At 64.1% G+C, this 25,074-nt stretch overlaps 1 protein-coding gene across 1 annotated transcript; it reads left to right on the plus strand.

Moving 5' to 3' along the window:
• Positions 1-7,712: 7,712 nt before the first annotated feature.
• Positions 7,713-23,825, plus strand: LOC117653196. Its single transcript, XM_034398696.1, has 5 exons — positions 7,713-7,825; positions 21,484-21,700; positions 21,786-22,135; positions 22,206-22,333; positions 23,817-23,825. The coding sequence occupies exons 2-5, from the start codon at positions 21,510-21,512 to the stop codon at positions 23,823-23,825; spliced, it is 678 nt and encodes a 225-aa protein (XP_034254587.1). The 5' UTR covers positions 7,713-7,825; positions 21,484-21,509.
• The last annotated feature ends 1,249 nt before the right edge of the window (positions 23,826-25,074 follow it).

Genomic DNA, 25,074 nt, shown 5'->3' on the forward strand with positions numbered 1-25,074 from the left:
GTGCAGTGCGCGCCATGTGTGTGTCGCGGCGCCGCGCCGCCGTACGTCAGCGAGGCGTGCATGGCCGGTACGCCGACGTGGCGGCGGCGTGGACAATGGGAACTAGACCTTCCAGGGCGCAGGGCCCCGCTGCCGGATGTGGCACGTGCGTCAAGACTGGAGTTCGAATGCAGTCAAAGTTCCCTTGCTTCCAATCGTTTCAAGTAGATAGTTTTTTTTTCAGCGTGTAGCCGATGCTTCTACCGCCCTGCCTCGCCACCAGGTGTCACCGAGCCCGGAGAGTGGCGGTGTCGGATTGCTCGACCAGCCCGACCCACATGCGGCCAGACTGGCCCAGGGCCTAGCCAGGGTGGCACAAAGCACGCCGCCGACGCCGCGCCATGTGTGCGGGTGGACCTTCGCCAACGGCGTGCGTCGTGATGCCTCCTGGAAGTGCGCGCCTCCCCGCGGCGGCCCCTGACCTGGCGGCGTCCTCGTTGAGGCTCATGTCGTGCAAGTGCAAGTACTACCGGGAAGAAGCCTCATTCCATATGCATTGCGTCGGTCAGGCGCGACGACTCTGGATCGCGAATCAATCAATCACTGCGAATGCGTGCCGCCTTCCCACGCGGACGACCGGGGGACTCATTCCAAACGGCGTCTCTCGGAATCGCTCGCCTGGATCAGCCTGGGCCTCCTCGCCGAGCTTGCCGAGCTTGTCACAGCGGCAGGCACTCGCACATTCCTCTACTTTTCCCAGCCCGTTTTTCAAAAGTCTCTCCTTCGCCTCTCTCACGACGTGCCCGTCGTCGCGCCGCTTTCGGCAGGACTTTCGGCACCGCCATGCCGCCATATGCTCGCTGACAGGCCGGGCCGAAGGGCAGGGCAGGGCATGGCCCTACACTGCATGGCCCAGCAGGGCCCTTGTACGGCGCGGCGCTGTGCAGGGCTGACCCTCTGAACGACCCTCGGAACGGCGCGGCGCGCAGCACGGCCCTGGCCCTGTGGGCTCCAAGGCCCCCCGTGCGGCCCTCCGTCCTCGAAGCCTCGAAGGCACGGGTCGTCCTTTTGAATAATTCACAGGGCGTTCCCATGATGCATCCAACGGCCGTGGCCGAATGGCGGCGGCAGCGGGCGACACTTTTTATCGCAGGGGAGCTGGGCTGGCCGGGCGCAGTGGGGGCTCGCGGGGCGTCCGTTGTCTCCTGTCCTCATGCCGGCCGGGGGTTGGCCGGGAAGTAGCATCCACGTTCCCCAGGCTGCCCCGAGTCGCCTCACTTGCCCTGCTTGTCCGGGCCTCTCGCCTTTCTCCTCTCCCTTTGCCTGCCGACGTGATTTCGGCCGGCCGACCGGCCCTCGGGTCCAACCAAAGGTCCCCGATGATGACGCCCATTCAAGGATGAACACTGGCCGCGACGCTGACCCCAGCGGCACCTGCCCGTCACGCCGGGCCTAGAGCCCAGGGCCTAGGGCCCAGCAGCACGGCCGAGGCCGGGACGGCGCGACCATTGGGCGCTGGAGGCCCTGCGCTGCGAGAGCCGAAAATCTAACTTTCTCGCCCCACCGCCACGACGCCACGACGCCACGACGCCCCGACACATCGCTAATAGTGGTCACGGCTGGCCAATAGCGACAGAAGGGCGTGTCAAATGAAGGCATTCAGCTGACGCTGCCGGCGCTGCCGGCGCTGCCGGCGCTAGCGCTCCCTGGCGGCCGTAATTGAAAAATACCGTTTCAACTGCGAGCTAATCAGCCAGGGCCGCCCGGGGCAGCCGTTCGTTCCGCCGGCCGGCTCGCAGACATTGTCGTCGACATTGTCGCCCCGATGACCTAGGCGGGGAGCTCGCTCGGGCTGTCCTGGACTGGCCGCGCCCCCCGCGGACGATGCAGCGCGCACAAAAGCGCGCGTCTCCACACGGGTGGGGGTCACGGGGATCCCACGGCGCTCGAACCCTCCCCGTCGGCGTGCCGCTTTCCACCGTGGCCTCGACGGCCAGGGCCAGGGCGCACGCCGGGACGGCCTATCCGCACGGCGCTCCCCGCAGCGGGACTTCCCTCCGCGAGTGTGTGTGTGTGTGTGTTTGCGTACGTGTGCGTGTGGAGGGGGCATGCCCGGGCAGGGGTCGGCTCCCCCCTGTTTGCCGTGTCGTTCCGCGTGCTGCCGCTCTTGCAGTGCCCCCCCCCCTCCCCTTCCCCCGCCGCACCCAAGGCCCCCTCCCCTTCGACGCCCTCCTCCTGCCCCCTCTCACTCGCTCCCGCGCGGCGCCGCGACGCCGTCCTCCTCTTTTGGCGAACATTCAGAATGAGTTTATTAGTGGATGTTCCGGCCGGCACGGTTCAGTTTGGCGCGGTTCGCGGAGCAGAGAGGTTGTGTGCGGCGCGGCGCGGTGAACGCGAGGCAGTGCGGCGAGCGGCAGGACGACGCGGTGCGACGCGGTGCAGCAATAGGCAGTGCCAAAGTGAAGTGTGTCCCGGCCTGCGACATGTGCCCCGGGTGAAGTGCGCGGTGCACGCTGAGGCACAGTGGCTCAGGAATACGACAGTACGGATAGCAGCGGACGGCAGACATGGAGCCGCTCGCGGTGTTGGCGGCCGTCCTGGCGCAGTGCTGCGCCGCGCTGGCGCTCGACGACGGCGACATCACCACGGCAGCCGCCGGTAAGTAGCCGCGGTGACCGCGCGCGTAGCAAGCCACGGTGCTGCGAGGAAGTCCCGGGTTCGACACCCGATCCACGTTCTTTCACACATTCGTTTTCATTCTGAATTTGTTCCAATTCGTGAAATGACATGCTGGGATCCACGCGTTTCTACCGCAACTGCATTCATCACCCTACTTTATCTCGTTTCCAAAAGTTTTCGCACAGTTTTCCAAACTGCTGTGGGTGTCCCCTGCTAAAGATCCTCTTTGGCAGAGAAATTGGCCTTAGCTCTCGCAAAGCGTCACGCTGTCAAAATATTGGCCGAGCCGAGGAAAGCACTCGAGTGGGCCGCTCCAAGCTCGCAAGGCGTCGCGGCTGGCCGGCACGGCGTCGAGAGCGCCAAGCAGTGCCAAGCCGGGCGGTGGGGGCGGTAGGGGCGTCACCCGGTCGCCCGCGTCGCCGTCTCGGACCGTCCCGGACCGTCCCGGACCGTCCCGGACCGGCCCTGTCCCGGTCCCGGACGGACTGACGTCTGCGGACGTCTGGCAACGGGCGGGCCGAGCGGCACCGAGTCCGGCATGGTCCGGCACCGGCACGAGCTCGGCCTGGAGACTCATTTCGAATTTCGAAAGGGGGAGCGAGAGAGACAGAGCGCCGAAGCGCCGTTGGGACTCATCCTGCTGACGGCGCTGGCCGAGCCACACAATCAGTAACTGTTCAATAACCCGGCCCCGGTGTCAATACGGCTCCCCGGCTGTGGCTGACGGCCGGCTCTGCCGGGGAGAAAATCCGAGCTGCCTGCCCGTGAGTCTGCCTGTCCCCGGCGCTGCGAGGCGCAGCGTCCCGCTGTCGCGTGCGTGCTTACATTGGCGAGCAAGGCCGCGGCTGCATTCGAAATGGAATCGTGTGGACCGCCGGCCGGGCCGCACTCCGGCCGCACGCAGACCGCGACGTGTTAGGGCCGAGCCTCGGCCGAGCCTCGGCCGAGCCGACCGTAACGACAAATGCCGCGCGGTGCACGCGGTGCAGGCGGTGCGCTTGGTGCACTTCGTGGAAGTGCCGCGCCGTGGCCGTCCGCCTCAAAATGACGGTGGCGGCGAGCTGGCGCGCGGCATGCGCGGTGCAGGACGACAGGGGCGTGGGGTGTGCTTTTGCGGTTCGCGTTAGACACCGTACCACACCGTAAGCGGGCACACTGCATGCCGTCTTCAGCCATAAGGACGGCCGCGCGTCTCGCCTGCCGCATGTCGCTCGCGCTGCTCCGGCGCACTCCGTCCTGTCTCTCTCGCACCCCCACGCCGCGCTCCATGAGTGCGACGGAGACTCACGAAACAATCTTTCGGAATCGCTCTGATGGCCGGTGCCCCACCCCCGATCCGACCAGGGCTGCCAACTGTCTGGACGGCCAGGCTGCCCACACCACTGCAACAACCAACGGCCTGCAACCGCCTGCAACAGCTTGCACCTTCGCATGCAAATCTGCACCGAGTCCACGGCAGCGGCAAGCTTTTTGCTTTCTAGCCTCCGAGGCCACTTTTACCGCGGCGCGGGAGGCGCGTCGGCTCGAAAAATTGCGCATCGCAGCATCGCGCCGCATCGCGCTCGGACAAGTATTAGTTTTTCTATGTCGGATGGCTATCACGGCGCCGGGCATGCGGACGTCGATGCACACGTTTATGCGGCAGGCACACACACACACACGCACACAAACACACACACACGGTCGCGGTGAAGCGACCAGCGCATTTGTTCATGGTAATGCATGGCACTGGCACGCATATGCCGTGCTCGGGTTGGGCTTCACAGGCTTCGGCGGTCCCGGCGCCACCATGAACTGAGCACCGTGGGCCAGCCGCGCAGCACAGCGCAGCGCCTGGTGGTCTTGATCGCCGAGAACGTCTCTCTGGGCGTGTCCGGGTCCCTTCCGGTCACCAGGCGCATTACCGCCCTCTGTGACCCCAATCGACCTTCCTTTTTTGCGGGCCCGTGCTGGTGGATGTTGATTCGACGCTTTAATTTATGCATCGACGCCATTGTGTCCCGGCCGTCGATCCCGCCACCCCCAAAAACACGAAACACTCACGAAGCAGTCAAGTCAAAATGGCGTCGAAGTGATGCTATCTTTTGTCGAAATTTTGACTAAAGCTTGTCCTATTGACGTCATTTTGACGTCACTGTGAGCGTTTCGTGTTCTTTGGGCACGGCTGGTGGGCCGGACGGCGCCAACCGGCAAGCACTAACTCGAATTACGCCGACAGCCGAATAGCAGTGTAGCCGCTATTACGGAGCGCATCGCCAGCACCGCCAGCGCGGCGCCGCGCGTGCACGTGAACAACGAGAATCCGCCCGGCCAGCCGCCCGGCCTTTTGGAAGATGATGACCATAGCGCACCGTTCGCCGGCACTGCTAGAAAAACAAATCACAAACGGCGCCGCCCGGCGCGGGACTTAGTCGAACCGCCCCGGTCAATTTCGGCCATGCCCGGGCGGATGAAAGAAGATTCCCTCCTCTCTCTCGTCGTGTCATTCGGTTGCCGTGTAACCCTGCCCGCTGCGGGCCGCACAGCCGGCCGTGCTGACGTTGACTGACAAGTGCCGAGTGAGTCTCTGGTCTCGCCGGTCTCGCCACGAGCCTGACCGATGAGGCCAGTTTTTACTCTCCTCGCTCTGGCAGCCTGGCAGCCGAAAAGAGTAATAACAAACAGCGCGAAAGCACCCGGCGGCGGCACTGCCCGGCGCCCGCAGAGCAAAGCAGGCGTGGAATTGGTTCCGCGGTCGGTCGCAGGCGGGGCGCTGCAGCACTTGTCCGATTCCGAACGAACGCTGCTCTGTCTGGCTCTGTCCCCCTCGCACCCACACTGGCACACTGGACACCCCAGGAGTGCGCGAGAGAGACAGCGCGGCCGGGGCAGGCCGGGGTAACGGGGCGAGAGCAGAGAAGGGCGTGCAAAGCGTAACGTGCAAGGGACGGCTGCGGTGAGGTGTGCACCGTGTGCACTGCAGGGCGTGCCCTGCCTGCCTGCCCTGCATCGCTCGATATAGTTAGATATAGTCGGTGTGGAGTAGCCTCGGGGCCTGCACGGCCTGCATGCGTCGGCTAATAAACCAAATAGATCGCCGCGTCGGTTTCACGCGGCACCCAACACCTTCACTCTGTTAAAAAGTTCCGCCAAGGCAAGCTTAGCAAAGCGGTCTTGCCGTGGACCGGCCGGCGAGGCCGGGCAGAGAGGGGGCAAGAAGGGTGGGGGTGGCTGTGAGGAGTGGGGACTGGCGCGGCGGCGCGGCGCGGCGGCGCAGGACGACGACAGACGACGACGACCAACACGACCATGCAGTCCCCTCCGAGCCCGAGCGCGCTGAATGGATGGATGGGTGGATGGGATGGGATGAGTGGGATCGGATGCAGAGCTAGAAGCGGTAGCAAGACCGCTTAAAAAAAAGCCAAGAGTAAAATGATGGTGGTTGGTGTGGAGTGAACTTTGCGGTCATGCAGCGCGGGCACTTATTGTGCTCCGCGGACGTCATCCGCGGCGTTTGCCAGCCTGTTGGGCCACACGGCCGGCTTGGGCCGCTTGGGCTGGAGGGAGACGGCACTGACGGCACAAAGCCGGCAGGGAGCTCGTTCCGTCTCTGTCGCACTCACGGGACGGCCCAGGCGGCCCTTGCGTGCGAGAGGGACAGCGCGGCGAGGCGACTCCTCGGAAGCGCGCGGCCAGCGCGCGGCGCACACAAGTAGACCACTCAATGTATGGGAGGATACCGGGCCGAGTCACTACTTGTCTCGGCGCAGCGACAATAGACCATGACGCGGCGGTCGCCATGGAGACGCGCTGTGTGTGTGTGTGTGTGTGCGTGTCGCGGCCGAAAGGCTACCGAACGGCAGCAGCGGCAACAACGGCCAACAGCCGAATGCGACTGTGCATTGTTTTCCGAACTAACCCCATTCCGTTTCGGCGCTCTTGCTTGGCCGCGCGTTGAGGTCCCCGCCTGTCACACAGCGTGCTTGCTGCTCTACCTTTGCCTTGCACCGCCCCCTGTTGGCCTGCCGGACAAAACAGACAAAAGCTGCCGATAACCCTGCCGACGTTATCGGCAGTCTATCGCCCCGGCCTAACCAACGAGGTGTCGACCGGCAGCGCGATAGCGCCGCTAATGGAAAGCCTGCTGCCAATAGCGACGTCACTACGGCGGCTCCTATTCGCAGGTCGGTTCTCGTGTTTCGCTGCCGCCGTTGGGGCCGGTGCGGTGCGTGACTGTACGCCGCACGACGCGGCGGCACGCACGGCCGGCGCACGGGGTGGAACAGAAATAGAAATAGCACTTTTCGGGTGCCATTAATCTTGGTCGATCCTCAGGACGAGGGGCTTCTGTTCCGCGTTGCGTTTCTAGGAGGAGCGAGTCCCATTCATCTGTTGCTTTAGACCCGCCTCTCTCTGTGCCTCTCGACGACACGTTATTCGCAGAACGCGCGGGGAGCGAAATTTCGAGATTTCGTGCGTCCAGGGCGATTCCGCGCGTTTCTCCCCGCACGCGGCGCATGGAGCGACGGCGACACGAAACGGATTTTGGGCCGCTCTCCATTTCTCTGTTTCGCTGGCTGAAGTTGCAGCTGAGGCTTCGCGCGGACGACAGGCGAGGCCCTCGCAGACCACACGCGGCGTGCAGGCCGTCCGGAGTTACGGTGTGGTTACCGGCGGCGGGGCGGCGCGTGGCCGCCAGCCTGCCAGCGCTGCCAGTGCCGTCTCATCGGACACATCTTTTCGCCCTCCACTAATCCCGGTCCGTCCCGGTCAGCCAGACGATCTGATATCGCGGCAAGCGGAGCAGGAGCAGCAAACGGACTCTGAGCGGGAGGCCTTCCTCTCTCTCGCACTCGCCGGGCGCACCATAGAGGTGCGAGAGAGACGTCCCGACATGGCGCGCCGCTCGGAGTCAGTCTGCATAGGATGCCTTACAGCGGGCTGGTTCCGCGAGTCGCCTTCGTCGCTGTCTCTCTCGCACCTATACGAAGCTCCCTATGAGTGCGAGAGAGACAGACGACTCTCGGAATGAGTCTGCAGCGCCGCGCCAGTGCTATCTCTGGCAGCCCGTCCGCCGGACGTGGCAGTGTGGCAGCAAACAAAGGCGGCCCGCTGCGCGGTGATACCCACACTTACCCTCCATCAAACGGACAGTCATCTCGCTTTGGTTCAGGCGTTGCCACCTCAGGTGAGAAGTCTGTGTTCGAATTCTCCCGCGCGTGCGCGGTGTCTCGTATTCCCCCCCTGAAAGTGGTTTGCTCACTCGATGTCCCATAAATCCGCGCATCGATGCAAGGCGGTCGAGCGTCGCGGGGAGATCGGATTTAACGGCGTGTGGTTGGTTGGTTGGTTGGGGACGCCGTCGGCCTGAGGGGTTCACCTCGGGACGCCTTTCGTTTTTGCCGCCATTGACATTCCGGCCGGACCGCTGTGAACCACTCCGCACTTACTGCACGCGGCGAGGGGGGGGGGGATCCCAATGGCAGAACGGGAGCACGCGACCGCCAGGCGCACGCGGCACGCCACCCACAGTGTGCACGCCACGCACGCCGCGGCGGAGACAGTTCTGCTCTGCCTGGCCCGGGCCTAGCGGCCTGGCCTAGGCCAGCAGGGCTAGCAGCGAAGCCTTGAGCGAAGCAGGCTGGCTGTAAATCCGATGCCTGCGCATCAAGGGCGCGGAACCTCACACACTCACACACACAGACACACACACACATACTCGGGCGCGGCTGTCCGTGTCCACCGAGACCCCCTTCGGCGCTTCCTGAGACTAATTTGTCCCCGCTTCGGCCGAGGCCGGCTGAGGCCCTGGCTTTATCACGGCGAAAGTACCGGCCGCTCTAGCAGGAGCTGGCGGAGGCACCCAAGTCGTCCGAAGCCGTCCGGTCTTCCGCGCCCAGGCAAATTACGGCCCCTCGGCAGTGCTGCCGCCATGCCGCCTTGCCGCCGCGCGGCACAGCGCAGCCACGGCGCAGCAGCAGCGCTACCAGGCCGGCCGCACGGATCCAGTCCCGTTCTATTTTTCTTTATGCGTTTATTATTTTACTGCGAATCCTGTGAGTGTGTGAGTGTGTGTTTCCGCCGGCCTGGAAGTTGGCGGCGGCGTCCTTGTTCCTACAATGGACGAGCACCTTGTCGTAAATAAGGCGCCAATGTTTATTGCTCGCCACACTTCGTCTATCGCCGATCTGCGCTCGTACGTTGCCGAGGCGCAGGCAGGGAGCAGCCCAGCGGCCCAGCGGCCAGCCCGCCCCGCGCAGCCGGCCAGCCCTGCAGCCAGCCCTGCAGCCAGCCAGCAGCCGTCCCTGGCACACGCCTCGCGCCTCGCGCCTCGCCTCGCCCTCCGTTCGCCGCGTTCGCGGAATGCCCGCGCGCGCCTAAACGGTAAAACGTTGCAAAAAGAAACAGACTAAATAGAGCAATAAAATTACGCGAGAATGCGCCGGGCGTGTCCGCGGCCAGGGCGCGGCCGTCCGCGCGAAGCCCGGCAGGACAGTGCATTGTCCCGACGGCGAAAAAGGGGAGTCGGACGTCGCCGGTATTCGAACCCGCGGAGACCGGGAGAGGCGGAGTCGCGGCGCGCTCGGCTCTCGCATGTGCGACCAGCGTATCGGTAATGAGATGCAGTACGGCTTAGAGTAACGTGCGCACTCCCATGGCACGCACACGAGCCCGGCGCACGGAGCGCACGATAGTCCATAAGGCATGCCTCTTACGAGGCTTGAATGCACCGGACTGCTGCCGCTAATGCTGCCGACACACGGCCCGACAGGCACTTGGCCATTCTAACGCGCTACATACTGCACCGCTGTAGAGCGCGCTCGGAGGCTGACGCCGAGCTGACGCCCCGCCGGAGAAACCGACCGTTTATGAGGGTCACGCCGCCAGACGCGGAGGTGGGCCGGCTGCAGGGTCAGGAGGGACCCAGGACCTCGCCCAGGACCCTCCCCGTCGCCGAAAAGAAAGAAGAGCGATCAGTCGCCATATCCGTCGCATCCGCCGCGACCCGCCCTGCATTTTTAATGAATTTCGCGAAATTGGCGGGGCGTCGCTTCCCTTTGTTTGTTGAAGCGTTTGTCTTTTTTCCCGCTAATTTGAGGCGTGGTTCGAGCGATCGATATCGCGCCGTGCCATCCGTCGCGGGCCGAGCCGCTATTGTACGTGGAGGGTTGCCAACCTGGCGCCAAAACGGACAGCCGGCCGAGCTTGCCAACCCTCCCGGCTCGCTCGCTGCTCTCAATTGAAAACAAAAGACCGCACTGCTTGGCGGTGCCCGGCTTAGCATTCCTGACTGGAAAACGAAGCGGCCGCGGGCTCCGCGCGTCACCGCCCTCGTCGTCATCATCGCAAGTCGATAACTGTCGCGTATTTGGCGACGGAAGCGGGTCGATTCGAAGCAGGCGGCGGACAGGGCCGACCCGCCGCCGGCCACTGGTTTGTAATGACACTCTCCCCACCACTCCGCCACTCCACTCCGCTCCACTCGCCAGACGAGCTAGACGCACCTCGCCTCGCCGCGCAGCCACGCAGCCACGCATCCGGATCTCGCGGATTATGTTTGCACAGTTTCGTTTTCGTCGCCGCCCGTCCGCCAGTCCGCCGCCTTTACTGCGTATAAACACGCCCTTTATTTACATCTTGGCGATGTCGACTTTCCAATCCGAGTGCGGCAAGTGTTGGCAGTGGACCCGTGCGGCGGAGTTTCATTGCCTCTCTCGCCACCTCTCTCTGTCTCTCTCCCACTCAGTTGGCGCCCCGTGTTACGCGCCGAGCGTCCGACTGCCACAGTAGCAGTGTGGCAGCGCACTCCCGACCCAGTCCACTACACTGACGCGTACCCGCGCACCGCCGGGCGTTGGTCCTTGTTATTCACCGCAGTGCTCCTCTCTGCGTCTCTCGCACCCCTTCGGGACACGCCGTGAGAGCGAGAGAGACACAGCAACGAAAGCTCTGCGAGCAATCAGCAGCCTGCAGTCGTACTCGCACTAAGCGCACTAAAGCACCGAGAGGAGAGTCTGCCTTTAATTGGCCGTCATATCGCGGCCGTATGCGCAGTAAAACACACCGGCGGAAATCTCTCACGAGGAGGACGGCCAGCATGGCCAGGGTGGGGGGCGCTCTGCCGTTCCGCGGCAAAAACTGCAACGAGAGCACCGGTCGTGCCGCGCCGCCACCGTAAAACATGGCCGGGACGCCGGGACGACCGCGGGGGGCTCGTAGTGCATGCGGAGCGCGGCGTGGCGCGGCACGGCGCGGCGGCCTGCTGCTAAGGAGCTTCCAGTCCGGTCCGGCACAGGGCGGCACAGGGCAGGAAGCTGCATCCGCCCACCGGGCGCAGCCAACTGATTCCGCGAGTCGTTCTCTCTCGCACTCGCGGAGCCTGCCGCGCAGGTGCGAGAGAGACAGAGCGACGATAACGACTCTCGGAAACAGTCGGCAGTTCATTTAGAAACCGCCACAGATAAGCCAGCGCGCGTTCGTCGTTGATTGAATCCGTTTTCCCCATCGTCTGCAGCGGGCTCATTGCGAATAGAGACCCGGCCGCTCTGTCTCTCTCTTTTCATCGTACTCCCAGGGCGTCCCGCGCGGGTGCGAGAGAGACAGCGTCGCGGGGCTGATCTGAAGCGCTTGCCGGTCGGCACACTGTCCTCGGCCATGTCTTGGCACGCACGCGGCACGCACGCGTTCGCGCGGCGATTTCATTGTCCAGAACGTCGTCGTGGGTTTTGTGTCACTAGGGCCACGCCAGCCAGTGCGGCCACGGCGGCCCGGCCCGGCCCGACTCCCCGGCCTCCGCCTCCCAAAGCCACGCGCCAAAGCGACGCCACGCCGCGCACGCGATCGCCGGGCGCGACTACACTGTAGGAGGCGGCTCCTGCCTCCACCTGTGACGACCGAACTTTCGGCTCCATTTCACTTTTGTGAACCCTGGGGACGCCTGTTTGTACCTGGAATTCGTGCGCACTCCAAGAAAAAATTTCTGCTTTCTATTTGTCTCAAAATGTAAATAAATACATCTACAGTGTGTGTCGTCGGATACTGAATGGTGTATGTTTTATTTGTGTTATGTTTGTTTGTTTTTTTCGCGGTGTACTGTGGGTCACGGGGGGAGACGAAGGCAAGACGAAGGCCAGCAATCGGTCCGGAAAGCTGTCTCCTTGCGCTCGTGGCGGCGTGGCGGGCGGCGCGGCGGCCCCGGGAGCACACGCGGTGCGCGCAGTGCGCGCGGTGCGCCCACAGTCAGATTACGATCGGCGTTTAGTGGCGGCACTGCCAACCAACAACAGCAAAAACAAAAACGTAGCCCAAACGGGACGAAAGGCACTCCAGCCGAAAATGAACCGGGGCCGCGCTGGATGACGTAGTTCCGTGTGTTTCACGAGCGCAAAAACACGGCCGCCTTCGCGCTTCGACAGGTACTGTAATTACACACCACAGTTTGGCACTCCGGCTGCCCAAATGCCCGTGCCAGGCGAATTAAGAACTTGGCGGGAACATCGAAAGTGGAATCCGAGTCAGCGAGACCGCCTGCGAGGTAGGCCGCCGCCGTGCCCGAGCGCACCGCTGCGCGCCGGGCTGCCCACCCGCCAGGCGCTCTCGTCAGTTTAAACTAAACAGCCGCGAAAAGAGCGATCCGCCTTCGACCCACGCTTTGCTTTTCCGCCGACTTAATTTCTCCGCGTTCTCTCTCACTCTCTCCCTGTGGGGTCGTTAGAGCGCTAGCGCGTTACACGGCTCGCTTCGCGCTCTCTCACTGCAGCGGGCGGTGCACCGCCTTGCACTTGATGCACCTGCACTGGACACACGCGCTTTGTCTCCTTCCCTTCTTTTCGGCAGCCGGGCGCAGCCGCCGCAGCCGGGCCGCGACGAGGCGACGACCCGCAGCGGCGACGCCAGCGACAGCGCAGCGCACAGTGGCGCGAAACGCCAAAAAATGCGACATCGTGCGACTTAAAATAATTTTCCGATCTGTCTGCGTTTTTCACTGCGTATGGTCATTTTATGATGTTCTCTAGCAAAAGAAATGATTTCCTAGTAATAGCTGGGCATATAGAGCTAAAAATCGCGAAAAACATAAAAATGTTGTACCACAATCTGCCATTTTTACACGTTTTTTTGCCCGTAAAACCGACATTTTTTCGAACGGGCAACTTTTCTCAACAGATTCTGAAAGCCAAGGACAAGGCCTACAACTTTTGTTATGGTCGCAACGCTGTAGCGAGGTCGGCCATTCGACTTTTTTGGCCTCAAAGGTTTTTCTTTCGTAAATTTAATTGGAAAATTATTCCTATTTTGACAAATTTTGTTATTTTTGTGCCCCTGAGGTCTGTGTTGCCTCGTTACATCTATTTCCGGTTCATATAAACTTGATTGGATGAATTGAAACTGGTTGGGACGTAAAACGGACCGCAGGGGCACAAAAATAACAAAACTTGTCAAAATAGGAATAATTTTCCAATTAAATTTACGAAAGAAAAACCTTTGACGCCAAAAAAGTCGAATGGCCGACCTCGCTACAGCGTTGCGACCATAACAAAAGTTGTAGGCCTTGTCCTTGGCTTTCAGAATCTGTTGAGAAAAGTTGCCCGTTCGAAAAAAATGTCGGTTTTACGGGCAAAAAACGTGAAAAAAATGGCAGATTTTGGTACAACATTTTCATGTTTTTCGCGATTTTTAGCTCCATATGCCCAGCTATTACTAGGAAATCATTTCTTTTGCTAGAGAACATCATAAAATGACCATACGCAGTGAAAAACGCAGACAGATCGGAAAATTATTTTAAGTCGCACGATGTCGCATTTTTTGGCGTTTCGCGCCACTGTGCAGCGGCGCCCCGAGCGAGCGCGGCCGGGCAAGACGGGGACCTCGACGGGGACCTCGACGCGGACAAGAAAGCAAACACGTCACTGTCATTGTGTGCGCGTTTTTTTTTCGTCGGGCCTTTTTTTAATGCGCAAAGGGGTAGCCAGCCGGCTGGCTGCACTTAGTCAGAGCAGAGAGCAGGCCACTGCGGTGAAGTCGGCGCAGTCGGCGAAGTGCAGAGGCAGCGCGTGGAGCCCGGGCTGCAGGCAGGCCTGCAGCGCCCACCGCCACTTATCCGCACGAGTGTCGCTCTGGTAACGAAGGCGGAGCGGCAGCGGCGGTAGCGGCGGAGGGAGATGCGGCGAAGCGGCGAAGCGGCCGAGGAAAAACACGAATTAGCGAAGCTTCTGGTGTCGCCGGCCACGCGCTGCGTTGCGTTGCGCGCCGTGCGCAGCGCGTTCGGCGTCTAATTTCGGTTCGGGTCGATTCAGCTCGCTTCCGCCTGCCGAGTGCTTCCGCGTCCGCGGCGTCCACCAGCCTCGCGCATCCTGCAGGCCGCCGTCGCCGGCGTGCCGACGGCCGTGCCCCGATTCCAGATTTTGCTTTCGAAAGCGTTATGGCGAGGCGAGGGTTCCGAGCCGCGCGCCCGGCCGGCCGGACTAGACCGTGCCAGCCGCCGCGGCCGCCCCGGCCACCTCGGCCGCCCGGACCCGACTCGCGCGTCGTGGGAAGAGAACGAGGTGAAGGGGCCGTGGATGAGTCCAGGAAGGCCGAGCCGGGCCAGGGCGATAACGCGCGCAGTGTGCGAGCGCGCTGATGGCGCTGCACTCCACCAGGCCGGAATAAATTAGAATGAGGAAGCCTACTCGCGGGGCGGGGCGGGGCAGGCTGGATTTACATGGCGACCGACAATGACAGTGCAGTGCACTCACGCACTCAACACAGTTGCACTCGTCGCACTGCGTCCACGGCCGCGCTTTGGCGACACGGCCGCTGTTTCCGCCACTCGTTTCCCACCGTTTCGCCACGCGAGGAGCCACTTTGTCGCGAGGGGCGGGGCGGGGCGGGGCGAGGCCGGCGAGGCGTCGCAGTGTCACTCCCGCTCTGCTCCCAGCTCGTAAAAGCGAGCAGCTATCTCACACACCACGACACGTCGCTCCGTCTCTCTCCCACCTCGACGGGTCGCGCCTCGAGTGCGAGAGAGAAAGGCACCGTGACGAGTTAATAGATTCCCCTGATGTACTCGTCGCTGCCGGGCTGCAGGCTGCACTGGAAGACTGAGTGAGTGAGCGCGTGATGCGCTTCGTGTGACATTCCATTTCTCTGGCGCGTGGCCCCTGCCTTGCCTGCCGTGCCTGCCGTGCTGGACTCGAGCGCGGCGTTCAAACAAGCGAGCGTCGCAGAGCAAACACTGCGGCTGCCTGCCTGACTGACTGGCTGCGTGGCTGGCTGGCTGCTCAAACACCGGCCCGCCGGCCCGGCCGCCCCCTGCCACCTCGCGGCCCCGGCATGGCCCGGCATGCCCCGGCATGCCCCGGCCCCGTCCCGGACGGACGCCTCGCGCTAACAATAGCACTCTTGTTCGGCTTGTTGGCGAAATAATGGCCGATCCGGCTTGTGCGGTGCGGCACTGCCAAGGCACTGCCAAGGCACTGCCAAGGCACTGCCAAGGCACTGCGGCCCCGTTGCGGTCTCATCCTCGCGATGAGTCCCTGCAGTGCAGCACCATGCAGCACCCTCCAGTCTCTGAAGTCTGAAGGATCGGCAACGGGACTGGACGACCTGGAATAGGCAACCCATGAAGCCCAGCCCGGGTCGGGTATGCACTGCAGCGTGCGTCTTCTCGTCCTGTCCGCGAGGAGACACGGCCCCGTCAGTCATTTAGTCATTCCGCCGCCCGCCTCGGCCGCCACGCCCCTTCCTTTGTATTTCGTCTCATCATTCCGGTGTTGTCACACGAATCACTCGCTCTCCTTCTCTCACTCTCTCCCGCAGCGTGACCGCGGCACGACGTGCGAGAGAGACAGACAGCCTCGCGCCGCAAAGCGCCGCAAAGCCCGTGACGCCATCGCGCCATCCCCGAAACGGCGCGCACCTGCAGCGGACGGAGATTCTCTCTCGTCGCCCTGTCTCTCTCGCACTCACGGGGCGTTTTCGCAGTGGCGCGAGAGAGGACGAGCGGCCGGAGCGACTCTCGGAATCGGTCTGCAGGTGCGGAGAGTGCGGAGGAGGGCGCGGCCATTATTTCGGGCTAACCAGCTGGAACGATTCCAGCCGTGCCAGCCGTGCCAGTGTGCCAGTCCCGCGGCGAGCCTGGAGGTGCATCGCCTCTCGGGGTTTCCCTCAATCAGTGCGGCGCGTGCTAGGCCTGGCCTGGGCCGTGCCAGGTGCCGCCGTCCATCATCGAAGCCCTTTAACACTGGCCGGGGAACACGCTCGTCGTGTAGCCGTGTAGCCACGGGGCGGCACGTTGAGGATGGCCGCTCCGCCCCGCCCCGCCAAGCAGAACGACACGGTCCTGGTGCACTTTCAAAGCCATTTGCATACGGCACTGGTGCACTCCGCGGCGATGAGCCACGAGGTCGGTCGGCGTCGGCACGGCGGCGCGACAAAAACGCCACAACACAAACAACGAGGAATCGCATGCTAAGCAGCGGAGCAGCGGAGCGGAGCAGCTGCTGCTAGCGCAACCCGGGCCGGGCCGGGCCGGGCCAGCTTGGACCAGGCTTGGACGGCTCGGACCCTGGGCCTGGCGCCAGGCAGGGCCCGTCCGGTCGGGGCTCGCTCAGTATGCCGAGCTAATCATGTCGACAGGTGCCCACTGGTGCCTACTGGCGTGGCGGGTCGACGCCGGTACGGCCCGCGGCACGGCGTGGACCGGCTGCACGCCGCGGGAAGGGCAGGCCAGGCCGCCAAGGAGACGTGACTGGCCGTGACCTGCCCCACAGTGCCGCACCAGGCGGCACCAGGCCGATGGCCGGGGAGGCAGGCCCGTCCGCCCGTTCGCCCCGCCAACTCATCTGCCGCGTCTGTGTGAACAACGGAGAGGCCTGCCCAGCGGTCCAGCGGTCCAGCAGCGAGGAAGACAACAACGCCAAACGCAAACGGCAGACGCCCGTTTCGGCGTCTATATTCGCCGGCGGGATGTACATTGTACCTGCACGCGAATGCGAATGCGACTGTCCATAAAGCGGACGGCACTTACTTTTCAGGCCGTAAATCTGGCGGCACGTACGCCCCGCCCCACCCCGCCCCGACTGTACCGCCGCGGTGCGGCTCCGGCGAGGATGATTTTTGTTGTTTACGACACCTCGGAGGGAGGCGCCCAAATGTGCGGAGCGGGCAGACGGACGGACGGGCAGGCTCGTTCGCCAACTGACGGTCTTGGCTTGCGGAAGAGGCCCCGCCGGCCCCGTCCCGTCCCGGCCGTCCGGGTGGGTACCAACCACGGGACTCAAATTGGCCTCCATACTTTGGAGTGCACCGGGCAGGCTGCCAGTCGCAGTCGCACAGTCGCTTCCCCGGCCGTTCCCCCGCTGGACCTGGATTTGCGCGTATTTGCCATTTGGCGCTAGGTCGCCGCGCTGCGCCCTGCGCCTTACCGCCCTGTCTCTCTCGCTCCCCGACGGGACGCCTCAAGAGTGCGAGGAAGGCAGGGCGACGAGAGCCGCGAGTCGCTCTGCAGACAGCCCTACCCCAACGCGGCACGGCCGCGCACGGCGCCTTTGCCTTTCGACCGCCACTTTCATCCACACTGGGAATATTTAATGATAGGATGCCGAAGGGAAGGGTCGGGCAGGCAGCGAGCAGGCAGCCACCCAAACAGACGGACGAGAGGGGAGTCACTCCGCTGGGATATGCTAGGCCAGCCGGCGGGCTGGCTCCGAACAGAACTGACGTCACTCAGACCTCTACTGGGTGCCTTATGAGTGCGAGAGAGACGGAGCGACGAAACAGCCTGCAGCCCGGTCCGGCCCGGCCCGGCGGGGGGCACACTACTACTTAGGCGGTCCGCCGCTCCGCCGCCTGCAGCGGGTCGTGTGATTTGCCGCGTAATTCCTCATCGGGGCAATAATTTGGCGCGCAACTGTACCACTACACCCGTGAAGACAAAAAGACCGGCCGGTGTTATGCATCCCGGCCGCCTAATAGGAGCGTAATGTGCGCCGCAACGGTGGCCGCCCTGGCGATGCTGGCAGCCAAGCAGAGTGGCGGCGAGGCGAGCACGCCGGCCACGCCCCCGCCTATTTTCTTTTCGGAGTGTGGGCCCGGCGGGTTGGCGCGCCCGCCGCCGCGCTCCTGATGCAGCTGATAGTGAGCCGTGCCATTACACTAGAAGCTTCCCGGCGGCGCTAAGCAGGCGACAGGGCGGGCAGAGCATGCATGCAGCGGGGCCGCCATTAGCGCTCGCTGTGCTCGCCAGTCCGGCGGGCTGCTGTCCGAACCAGTCCGAACTGTGCTTTCGTCGCTCTGTCTCTCTCGCCCTGCCGAACTGGCCGAACGCACCCTGAGTGCGAGGGAGACAGTGGCCTGGCGTGGCCGGGCGCCATCGTGCTCCCTGCCTGTGTGGCCCCGCCGCTCCGACGCGTGGGAGAAGGAGAAGTCGGCTACCGCGCCGAATTCCATTTCCCATCCCCGATGAGGCGTGCCATCTCGCTCTCGCACCCCTGCGGTACGCCCCGAGAGTGCGAGAGAGACAGAGCAGTGCGAAATGCGTCTGTGCGCGCGCTCGCTTCGCGTGTAGACAGAGCAAACTACCAGGTGTCCGAGGTCCAGGCAGGCCGTCCAGGCTCCAGCGCCGTGCCCGGCGTGCCCGCGGCTCTCTTCGGCGCCACTAATGCGTTGGCTAAACACGCTCGGGGCTCTACTCCCCACCGGCCCAGCGGCCCAGCCACCAAGCAGCCAGGACGTCGGCCAGGACGCCGGTCAGGACGCCGGCTAGCTCATAATCCGGCAGGCGGGGGGCGCGGGGCGCGGACCTACTTTCGAGCCTCGGCCATGCTGCCGGCCGGTGCCGACCGGCGTGCCGGCCAAAGACAAGAGCAGGAAAACATTGGTAATGACACCCACTTGGCGGGCGGACGGACGGATGGACGCCGTGGACCCCGGCCACTCCGCCGCCGGCTTTTACTTTCGGCCCGGCCATGATGGCACGCCGAGCAGCGAGCGGCAGGGCGGTACGCTGGCCCAGTCAAGCGGGCCGCCTGCGAGGTGGGCCGCCATGCGACACGAGCGCAGCCCTGCGCGCCGGGACGGCCCACCTCGCAGGCGGCAAACTTCCCCGCTCCGCTCCGCTCCCTGCTCCGCTCCCTGCTCCGCACCGCGATGCCTTTGGGCTTTGGGACGGACTGTGACTCCGCTCTCCGTTAGTGGGCTGCCGCGCTGGAGTGCTGCCGCGCTGCCGCGCTGCTCTCCTGCCCCGCTGAGCCGGCCCGGCGTTTACGACGCTTTGTCTTCTGCCAATGAAGATGTTCCCCGCCGACATGCCTAGCGTCGCGTCCCCGCCCAGTCCGGCCTGGCTTGGGCCCGCCTTGGGCAGCAAGGCCAGCAGCAGGTGGCGCACCGTAACTGCACCCTATGCGCGGGGCGTTTGCAGGGTTTCTCATTGCACAGGATTCCTCCGCTAAGCGGCCTTAAAGAAGGACCTGGATGGTCGGCTTCCCATGCCGCCACGGTCCACGGGATGTCTGCCGCGTCGCCGCGTCGTGCCTCGGCCTGCATTTGACCTACCTATTCCTCTATTTACCAGTTAAAAACTTGAAAGGAGGAAACGGTCGCCCGCAGGCTGATACCCGGCCGTTTTGTCGCTCGGTCGCTCCAGAAATGGCCTCACTGACTCGCGAAACAGCATCACTGACTCCACTCACGCCGGGTCGGGCGTTCTGCTGGGGTGCGAGAGAGACAGGGCGACGGACCCTTTTCAGACTGCCGGGCGCCGCGTACGCACGTGCCGCCAGTGAGGCAGTCCGCGGTCCGCGGTCCGCGACGACGCCCCGGGCTGTGCGCGTCCGCCCGTCCGCGCCTAATGATGCAGTCGACGCAGTCCACTTCCACTTTCTTGTTTCCGAACGCGTCGACGCGCCGCGGCGGTGGGATAGGACCCGCGAGTCCGCGACCTTCGGCACCTTCCCTTCGCGGCACCCGCGGGAAATGTAGGTCTGTGCGCATTCGCTCCTCGCTCATCGGCGCGCGCGGAGCTGGCGGGGCTGGCGGGGCTGGCGGAGTGCTGCATTGCAGGGGAATTTATTCGCCAGTGATTGGCTTGCTCTCGCCGGCCTTGCCGCCTTGCCGGCCGCTGGTCTAGGATGTCGAGGATGGCGGCATGGCGGCCGGGCGCCGGGCGCAGCCAATTCGATGAAGCCGGTTCCTGTTTATGGCGGGGCTGCGCCACGCCACGCCACGCCGCACCCAGTGGTGCGCAGTGCTTCGCGGTGCCGGACTGGATGGGGTTCGGGAACATGGACACGCGGACACGCCTCCAGCGTCCTGGAAGATCCAGCCTCCCGAAGGGTCCTGAAGGGCCGCTGGGGGCCTGTCGGTGCAACTCGTGTTCCCGGCAGGGATATTTGAAAGGCACGTCCGGTTCGGCCGTTCGGCCTGCCTCCTCCTGGTTCCTGGTAGGTCGTCTCTGCCCCGGGGCCCTTCGCTTCCTTCACGGCGTAGAGTGACACCGCGACACGGTCTCCTCGTCCTTGGCCAACGCGGCCCTCGGCTGGCGCGCCGCCCGTCCGTCGCCCTGGCCTTGATGTCGACCTCGAAGACTCGCAGCCCTCGCCTTGCACTGGTTCGCCACGCCACCGCGCCCGCCGCCGCGCCGCCCGGTCAGGTGGTCACGCAATCCCACACTTGTGGTGAAAGTGATCTCGACCCTCACACCGCCACCGTGCGTGCCGTGCGTGGCGTGCCACCGGACACTGCCGCCATTGCAGTGCATGCGCCGGCCGGCCGGACCGAGTAGTGCCTGCACTGCATTCCGTCTGGCCAGCCCGCCAAGTGCACCGCGCCCCCGCACCGCGCGCTCTGGAAAAGCTGCCTCGTTCGTTCGAGTCGGCCCGTTGAGGCACCAACACCCCAAAGGCGGGCCAAATTGGCTTTCAGTTTTGACGGACGGGAGGGAGCTGTGTTAGAATCGCGACCAGCCGATCTACTGTATACCCCTGGCGACGCCGAGCTGGCGCTGAAGCGGGGACCGCGTCGGTGTCGGTGTCCGGAAACACGCCCGAGTGGCGTATTGCGTGCGAAGCGTGGAGCGCGGAGCCAAACGAACGGGCTTGATAAGTGGGAACGGCGGAGCGGAGGAGCCTCCACTGCAACCGTGACACGCGGCACCAGGCCAGCAGGCCAGCAGGACGCACTAGCCACGCATCGGCTTCACTCGCGGACTCGCGGGCCCGCGGACGCTCGGCGGGCAAGTCCAGGGCGCCACTGGGACTAGGGGCAGCGCCGGGCAGCGCCGCTCAGCGCGAAGAAAGCTGCGGGCCGCCAAGCTCCACCACGCCCAAGGCGCCGTGCGTCTCGCTCGGAAAAGCCACGCCATGCCATGCCGTGCCGTGCCGCGTGTCGCATGGCAGTCGCCCATTAGGTTGTAGGCGAGGAGGTGGCGCGGCGCGCGTAACACCAGCTTCACTTTCGGCTCATCATCTTCGCTGTCGCTGCTCCGCGTGCTCTCCGACGCCGCCCTCTCCGTCTCCGCCCCCTCCGCCTCGGCCACGCCCTGGCCTCGCCTGGACTGGCCCTTGATGAGGCGGCCAGCCCTGGAGAGGCCCTGCAGGGAAAGGGAGAAAGGACTCGCGTGGAGCACGGCGATGACGGTGGCGCGGTGCGCGCGGTGACAATGGCGGCCCTGCAATTATGCGATGCAGCACCGCGCTTATCGCGTAAACGGTTAGAAACGCGCCGTTTTGTTGCCTTTTTCGAGCGGCGTGTTAACGACGACGTGCTTGTTGACGTCGTGGAGGGCTGCAGGGGTCGCCGCGCAGCCGCGCGGGCGTGATCCCAATCATCCCCCGGCTGCTGCTAATGACAGTGTTCTCGTTGTCGCAGAGGGCCGCACCGGCCACCGCGCCGGCATGATCTTCCCCCTGCTGCTGGCCATCTCGCGGCGCCTGGCCGCACTCATCCCCACGGCGCTCATGTCCCTCGTGGCCATCGCCGCCATGCTGGTGTTCGCCAAGAAGGCCTTCCTCATGTCGGCCGCCGCCCTGGCCGTCGCGCTGTACGACTCGTACCGCGCGCGGAAGAAGCAGAAGCAGAGCTACGCGTGAGTACACCAGGCAGGGCCGGGCAGGGCCGTCGGCGTCCGAGCCGCGCGTGTCTGACCGCCCGTCGTGTTTCTGGTCCTCCAGGTACCACGAAGCCATCGAGCCCATCCAGTTCACGGAGGTGCACTTCAAGCCCGCCCCGCCGTCGTACTCCAAGTACTCGTCCAAGGCGTCGCCCTACGGCTACTCCTACAAGCGGCCCAGCAGCTACGACGTGCCGCTACACGCGGGGGCGTCGTCCTACTACCGCCGCCAGCCCATCACGAGCTACTCGTCCAAGCCCTACGACTCGTACGCCAAGCCCTACGACGCCTACTCCTCGCCGTCGCAGTCCCTGGACGGCGGCGCGCCCAGCGGCGGGGACGCGGCGGGGGACAGGGACAGCTACGAGGTGGTCGACGACTACCGGCCGCTGGGCGGCGGGCCCGCCTACGGTAGGTCGCGTTGGAGGAAGGTCGTCCTCACTGGGGAGGCTGTCGTTTACCAAAGACTCGTCTGTTGCAGTGGGGGACGCGAGCACGCAGCAGGAGGCGTTCTCGCCGCTCTATCCGAACCACCAGCAGCCGCAGCAGCAGGAGGCGGCCAGCCAGGAGTCCGTGCAGTCCGCCCCCGCCGCCTCTCTGCTGACTCCCGTCGGCAGCGGGCCGAACCACCGGCCCCAGGCGCTGGCCCAGGCGGCCCAGGCGGCCCAGGCGGCCCAGGCCCAGGCCCAGGCGACCCTGGCTCAGGCGCAGCAGCAGCAGTACTTCCGGCCGTACCACAACCACCGCATCGGCGGCCACGGCAGGTCGGGCAGGACGGGCCGCGCCAACGGCGCCAACGGCACCAACGGGCAGCCAGCTGACGCCGTGGTCCCGGACCACCCGGGCCACCTGGACGGCCTGGACGCCGCGACAGTTGCGTCGACGGCCGCGCCGTGATGGCGCTGCACGCTGTAACGGACACGAAGGGACGAACTCGTGACGAACTCGTGACGAACTTGTTGCTCAAGCAAAGTGCACTCGGCGGGCCGCGTGCTGCCCCAGACGGCAGTGTACGCCGTGCCCGCGCGCGTTCGCGTCTGCGTGCGTGTGAGCGTGTGTGAATGTATGCTAGTGTGAGAATCTGCGCGGCGCGGTTTCTTGTACATAATTAGATTCTCCGCGCTAGGACGCTAGGACGCTAGGATTACAAGCGAGCGGCCGAGGACAGCGACAGTCATTCATGCGTCGTCAGCGCGCCGGACTCTGTCTCGCTCTGCCTCGCGCGATCTCTCCCTCTGTCTGTCCTCGTCCCTCGCGAGGGGAACTCCCCGCCGCGGCCGCCGCATGGCCGCCAAGTCGACTAGGCCTTTTATGCTCTCTAGTTCAATAAATACGTAACACGTTTAAGTCGAGTGTGTGATTGCCCGACCCTTCTGTGGAACCCTGTCTGCCACGCTCTCCACTCGCGTTTCTTGGAAGGAGGCAAAGAAGCAGGTACTGTCTGTCCGTCTGTCTGCCCGTCTCTGGCTTCATTGCAACCTGGTCTCGGTCTCTCGGTTCGCAGTGAGGGAGACGGCCTGACGGCTGACGGCCTGACGGCCTGACGGCGCGACTAAAGCGTCCCGCGGCACCCGAGGCCACTACACCTTGCGAGGTGCGGCGGGTGGCGGGCGGCGCGGCGGGAGCCAGGCGGGTGTTCCTGCGCGAACGAGATCCTGCACGTCCTTATCGAGGCCATCAAGGACGAGTGAGAGGGCTGGCGCCGCTGCGCCGCTGGCGGAAGGCACGGCTTGCGGCCAATATGATCGTCAGCTGATCTGCCGCCAGCGTTGTCGGTCGGGTCGGGCCGGGCAAGCGGTAGTACTAAATGTAGCGAATAAGCAATATAGGACCTAGAAACCTGTGCCACATTAATGTTACCATAACAAGTAGACTCGTTGGTGGCGGCTCTGTATCACGCTAAGGTATCTCCACAGCCCGTCGTTTTGTGAGTAGGGCTGTGCTTTTTCCAAAGTTGATGTTGTTAATGTGTTGATTTGTTACTGCAATTTTGTATTTGTTTATTCATCACTTATTTATTTGCTTATTTATTCTTTTTTTTTTGGTTATTTAATTTTTGCTGAAAGTATTATTTATTTATGTATTTATGTAGGTCAAATAATAAAACTTTTGAATCTGTTGCACGTGTTTTATTTCTCATTCACTTCGCACAGTTCCTCAGACACAGAGAGTCTCTCGGTTGCGGCGTCGCCCCGGCGCCGCTTGCCGTCAATACTCCTCGGTGGCGTCGCGTCGGGAGTATCTCCGAGACGCCGGGCAGAAGTTAGGGACCCTCTCTGTGAGAGATGGGTCAGGCTGGCGGCCTCCAGCCAATCACAGACCTCGGGTGTAAATGGGCCCGACGCCGACCAGATCTGCCATGTGCGAGACTAGGGGTCCCCCCAACTCAGGTATCCGCAGACGAATTGTTTATGGCCCCCAGCCGGAGTGCTAGCCTCTTGAAGGGGAGCTTCTTGCCCATTTACACCCGAGGACCTGTGACGTCAGCTCTGTCCCATCTCTCACAGAGAGGGTCCCTAGCAGAAGTCGGAGCATGGCCCTCCGTCCGTCCGACGCGCGCAGGCCGCACACGGTTCAAGCCGCCTTCCTGCTACTGTAGGTGGCATTTGGTGGTATTCCGCGTAAACGTGTTCTATCGTATCGCGATGCGGGAGTGCGAACGTGCGAACTGAGACGATGCATTGTTGGCGTCGATTTGATTGTCGCCGTCACTCGGAGCGGAACCGCGGCCCGCGCCCCGCTGCCGGGCCTTCCGGCTGTTCCGGCAGCCCCCCGCCCTCTCCACTTCCGGTTTGTAAAATTGCTGCGCCAGAGCAGGGGGCGTGGGTGCGTGTACCGCCCCGTACACTACACTGCGATGCTGTGCTCGTTGCAGGCTTGCAGGCGACCATGCAGGCGGTGCAGGGGGCTAGCAGAGTCCACGCGCGGCACCGCGGAGCGTAGCGTGATGGAGGCCCCGCGGGCCGGCGGCCCTGGCGGCCCTGGCACCCGCCTCGGCCCCCGCGGAGGCTGGGGCGGCCGGGGCGGCATCGCCATGGGGCCCACGGCCAGCGCGGCCAGCACGGCCCCGGGCCGGCGCCCGGACTAGCGGCATGGACGCGGACTGCACGGAGTGGCCACCGGACTCCCTGCAGCACGCCGCCAGGTGCGCGTCGAGTAGTACTCGCTGCGCGTCGCTGCGGCACCATGGCGGCACCGGGTGGCCCCGCGACCACCTGCCGGGTGCCGCTACAGCTCGCGCCTTGTGCCTTGTCACCGCAGAAAGAGGTGCCGCTGCAAGTCCACTGTCGGGGACGCCTACCCGCGGACATGTCGGTCCAGGCCGTCGAGACACAGCGCGCGGAGCTGGG

Source organism: Thrips palmi, unplaced genomic scaffold (assembly GCF_012932325.1).
Source record: "Thrips palmi isolate BJ-2018 unplaced genomic scaffold, TpBJ-2018v1 HiC_scaffold_8, whole genome shotgun sequence".
In the NCBI taxonomy this organism is placed as follows: Eukaryota; Metazoa; Arthropoda; class Insecta; order Thysanoptera; family Thripidae; genus Thrips; species Thrips palmi.

What these genes read in the sequence shown, in the direction of transcription:
- LOC117653196 (XM_034398696.1), top strand. Translation starts at nt 21,510, where the DNA reads ATGATCTTCCCCCTGCTGCTGGCCATCTCGCGGCGCCTGGCCGCACTC. An exon ending in AAGCAGAAGCAGAGCTACGC is followed by an intron (nt 21,701 to 21,785) that starts GTGAGTACACCA and finishes CTGGTCCTCCAG; the next exon opens with GTACCACGAAGCCATCGAGC. An exon ending in GGGCGGCGGGCCCGCCTACG is followed by an intron (nt 22,136 to 22,205) that starts GTAGGTCGCGTT and finishes CGTCTGTTGCAG; the next exon opens with TGGGGGACGCGAGCACGCAG.